The sequence below is a fragment of the Orycteropus afer genome, unplaced genomic scaffold (assembly GCF_000298275.1).
Source record: "Orycteropus afer afer isolate SDZICR_OR568_19922 unplaced genomic scaffold, OryAfe1.0 scaffold00045, whole genome shotgun sequence".
NCBI classification, from domain to species: Eukaryota; Metazoa; Chordata; class Mammalia; order Tubulidentata; family Orycteropodidae; genus Orycteropus; species Orycteropus afer.
The window spans coordinates 9,576,963-9,581,685 of record NW_006921632.1 but is presented as its reverse complement, the minus strand read 5'-3'; the positions used below and the strand labels follow the sequence as shown (position 1 = coordinate 9,581,685).

At 40.8% G+C, this 4,723-nt stretch overlaps 1 protein-coding gene across 1 annotated transcript in view; it reads right to left on the bottom strand.

Annotated features, from left to right (window-relative positions):
• DBX2 (developing brain homeobox 2) overlaps positions 1-4,723 on the bottom strand; it is a 47,770-nt gene that overhangs the window by 8,351 nt on the left and 34,696 nt on the right. The window contains exon 3 of the mRNA XM_007937914.1: positions 1,906-2,093. Within this exon, the coding sequence (XP_007936105.1) occupies positions 1,906-2,093 (188 nt within the window). The remainder of the gene's footprint in view (positions 1-1,905; positions 2,094-4,723) is intronic.

Sequence of the window (4,723 nt, the reverse complement as noted above, 5' to 3'; positions counted from 1 at the left end):
TGCCTCATCTTCCTTCCATGGAGCAGCTGGTGGGTTTGAACTGCTGACCTTCTGATTAGCAGCCAGATGCCTTATCCACTACGCCACCAGAGCTCGCCCTCGCCCTCGCTCTCTCCCTCTCTATATATACACAAAAATAAGACCAAAAATAAAAAAAGTATAGCTAATGATTCATCTGTTATATGCACAAAATTGTTCTGTGACACAGAATACCTGTATTTGTCCCCATTTTGTAAGTGAGAAACTGAGGCACAAGTGACTTGATTAGGTTATATGGTCTCATAAGTACCACATTAGGAAGAAAACACAGACTAACTGATTTAGGTCAATTACCTTCTATCAAACCACATATTCTTTCCCACTCAAAATACTGGGGGTCGGAGGTGGGGTGTGATGACTTCCCTAAGGAAAGGAAGCAAGACTGGGAGAGTTTCATCCAATGATAATTGGTTTAATAAGGTCCAAAGTTCAAAAACAGGCCATTAATAGTGACAGAACAGTAGAGCATATGGTTAAGACAAAGACTCTGCTAGTCCTTCATTGCCTTTATGCTAACTTGAAAAATTCCCATGGCTATAGTGCCCACAAGGGAACCCAGATGGCAAGCAGAGAACCTGCTGCATTTCAGCTGTCACCGAGCCCTTTGCCCGTGCACCCTTGTGCAGTGAATACCCTCCACAACTACACATGGTGGCTCTAGGTTAAAAAGAAAAGAACTCCAGAGTCATGTTGCCTGAGTTGGGAGCTTATGTCCAAAGCAGCTTTACTTACTATGTGACACTGAACGTAAGTCTACTTCTCTACATTTCCTTACTTAGAAAATTGGGACGATCATAGTGCTTACTTCAAATGGTGACTGTAAGGATTCAACAGGAAAATGCTAATGCTCTGCATTGTTAATTATTATAATAAATTTTTATAGTATTATAAATAAATCTTTAAATGGAGTATTCTGCACTCCCCCAAAGTCCTAAAAGTTTCATTCAAACGTACATGAAACATCAACATACAATGAAGGTTTCTAAATGTAAATGTGAAATTATGTGACTGTAAAAAAACCTCATTGCCATTGAGTTGATTACAACTCATAGAGCACCAGTTAGCTGCTAAGTGAAAGGTCAAAAGTTTGAACCCACCATTTGCTCTAAGGGAGAAAGATATGGTAGTCTGCTTCCATAAAGATTTACAGCTTTGCAAACCCTATGGGCAATTCTGCTCTGTCCTACAGGGTCGTTATGAGTAGCTGTGAATACTTGACTGTACTTGATATAAACCCAGAGCAGAAAATAATGAAGCCTATTAAGAGGTATTTATGAGTCATTCATTTATGCTTTCATTTTTGGATTGGAAATGAAGACAAAGACAAGAAAATTGGTTCCTGCTTTTATAAGGAGTTATTAAGCCTGTTTCTCTGAATGCAGAGCAAACAATTTAATGATGTAAATGCCATGTCCTCTAACAAATGAAGAGTCATTTGGAAAGAATTAATCAACTCAATGGCAAAAAGCAAGGCCTATCAGCAAATGGACCTTTTTCCATATAGGAACTGTGACATGTATTTCTACCCACTGAAAATTATGAAAATTCATTTCATTAACACCTCAGGGTCCAGCACCATGCCCAGTACATTCATTACTTGCTACATCAGTGGAGTTCATTGTACTCCTTTAGGAATCAGGAGCAGTAGGCATCTTCCTTAAAGCACTGGGCTGTTAACCAAAAGGTTGGCAGTTCAAACCTGCCAGCGGCTCCGTAGGGAAAAAATGAGGCAGTCTGCTTCTGAAAAGATTTACAGCTTTGGAAACCCTATGAGGTGGTTCTCTTTTGTTGCTTTAAGTCAGAATTGACTCGATAGCAGTGGGTTTGGGTTTTGGGGGTTTTAGACATCTGCCTGCTCATTAGTACCTGTGATTCCTTTAGTCCCAAATTGATGGCAAGTTTCTTTCGGTCTGTTTTGCTGATATATTTCTGCTTCTGAAACATTTTCTCCAGAGCCTTTCTCTGCTCCTCAGAAAAGACAGCTCTTCTTAAAATGCCCCTCCGAGCTTTGGAATTAGAGTCTTGTGTCAGGAGAGGCAGTACAGCATCTTCTCCTGGAAGAAAAAAAAACAAGAGACACAAAGCCCAGTTACCAGCTTTAGAAAGGAGAAGTTGGTCTATTTTTCCCTAAGAAAGTATCCTCCTTCTCTGTACTATGGCTGCATTATCCCTTCTCTGAGCTCTGCACACTTACAGCAATGGTTCTTAACCTCTTTTTTAGTCATGGACTCCACTAAGAATCTGATATAAACCTTTCTTCTTGTGGGGGGAACCTCTCTCCTCTGCTCAAACTGCTTCTTTGTGCAGGTATGAATGATCAAGCTGGGGAAGAAGAAATATACATATAACATAGCTCAATGTCCTTTCTGTAACAACAGACTTCTGCACTCTGTCCTGGTTCAGTCTATGAGCCTGGTACTAGATGATACCTCCCATACAGCCTGTAACGATGTCTTCCAATTCCAGAGTGCCCTTTTCACTTAATATTTGGATTCTGGCATTCTTAGTTATAAAGGTATTTGACCTACCATTACCCAACTGCCATAATTATTAAAAAATAAATAAATAAAATAGTGTGTGTGTGGGGGGGAGATCTCCTGAATATCCATAGATAAGGAAATGCCTAAGAAAATTATGCTATATTCACTTGGTGGAATTTTAAAGAACCATAAAGATGAGGACTGTGAAGAAGATCAGGCAGCAGCACAGAAAATACTTATACCATAGTTTTTTTGGGGGTGGGGAGAGTTCTGGTAGCATAGTGCCTAAGGCATTTGACTGCTAACCAGAAGGTTGGCAGTTCAGACCCACCAGCCATGCCTCGGAAGGAAGGTTGGGCAATCTACTTCCAAAGAGATACCACCTTGGAAACCCAAGGAGGGGTCGCTATGAGTCGGAATCGACTCGACAGCATCAAGTTTGGGTTTTTTTGGTATACAAGTTTTTTTAATAAAATATAATATATGAGATACACACTATGCTTACAACAAGTAAAAAATGCAGAAAAAAAAGACTTAAAAAAGGCAAAAATAAACACAAAGATACGTTACTGTCACAGAATTATAAGGAGTCCTGATGGTACAAGTACAGGACTACTAGTTGCAGCCACTCAGTGGGAGAAAAATAGAAACAAAAAAACCTCACTGCCGTGGAGTCGGATTTGACTCACAGCAACCCCTCCTTGGGTTTCCAAGGTGGGGAGGGGAGCTCTGGTAGCATAGTGCCTAAGGCACTTGACTGCTAACCAGAAGGCTGGAGGTTCAAATCCACCAGCCATTCCTCGGAAGGAAGATGGGGCAATCTACTTCTGTAGTGATACTGCCTCGAAAACCCAAGGAGGGGTCACTATGAGTTGGATCCAAATCGACGGTACATAACAACAACAACACTAAGTAAGTAGATGGCCCAGTCTTCCTGCTGAGGAGTGGCTGGTGGGTTTGAACTGTCAGCCTTCTGGTTAGCAGTCAAATGCACGGTGATTTACTCCCATAAAGATTACAGCCTAGGAAACCCTATGGGGCAGGTCTACTCTGTCATATAAGGTTGTTATGAGTCAGAATCTACTCTATGAGATACAGCAATACAGAATTATAGACAAATAATATCTTTCTGCTTTTAAGTCTGGTTCTATTTTCCAATAACAACAAATATTGTAGCAATTTTTTTGGAAATAAACTGGCAGAGGACCGAGTTAATGAATTTCTTCTAAGTGATGATCAGAGATGAATAGAATCCCTCCCTTAAGGTGCTGACAGTTGGCAAGGCGAGGCACTAAAAGAATACAAACAGCCATAATCAGCAGACCATATCCAGAGGGCATTCATACCCTAGCTAAGAAGCCTTGACATCTGGGAGGCCAAAAGAGTAGGTCCTAAGAGAAGTAGTTAAGAAGAATGTAGTTCCTCTTCCTGGCAGTCTAGAATAAGACAGGCAGAGCTTGTTGTTGTTATGTGCTGTCAAGTCAGACAGGCAGAGCAGAGGGATTAAATTTAGAGGGGCAAGTAGCAGGATGAGGACAAGTGTGAAACATAATGGATCTAGGAATCTCACAGTCTGGTATTTCTGGATTGTAGAGTATGCAAAAGCTGGACAATGAATAAGGAGGATCAAAGAAGAACTGATGCATTTGAATTATGACATTGGCAAAGAATATTGAATACATCATGGAACTGACAGAAGAACAAATAAATCGTCTTGGAAGAAGTACAGATGGAATGCTCCTTAGAAGCAAAGATACCATACTTTGGTCATCTTATCAGGAGGGACCGGTCCCTGGAGAAGAACATCATGCTTGGTAAAGTGGGGGTCAGCCAAAAAAGAGGAAGACCCTCAGTGAGATTAACTGACACAGTGGCTGCAACAACGGGCTCAAACATAGCAACAATTATGAGTATGGCACAGGATCGGGCAGTGTTTCATTCTATTGTACACAGGGCTGCATGGGTCAGAATCAACTCAGTGCCTAACAACACCAACAGGGTATGAGTGGGAAGATCACAGGAGATCAGATGGGAAAGTAGACATACTAAGGCCCAGGGGCAACTGAAACAAGGTATCTCACTGATACCTTGCCACAGTGAGAAGTCTTTCAAGAAGGGCTTTACTATCCTAGCATTTTAGAAAGGAAAATATTTCCTGAGTTATAAATTACTTCATATCAATACATGAAAAAAAAAAAAAAAAA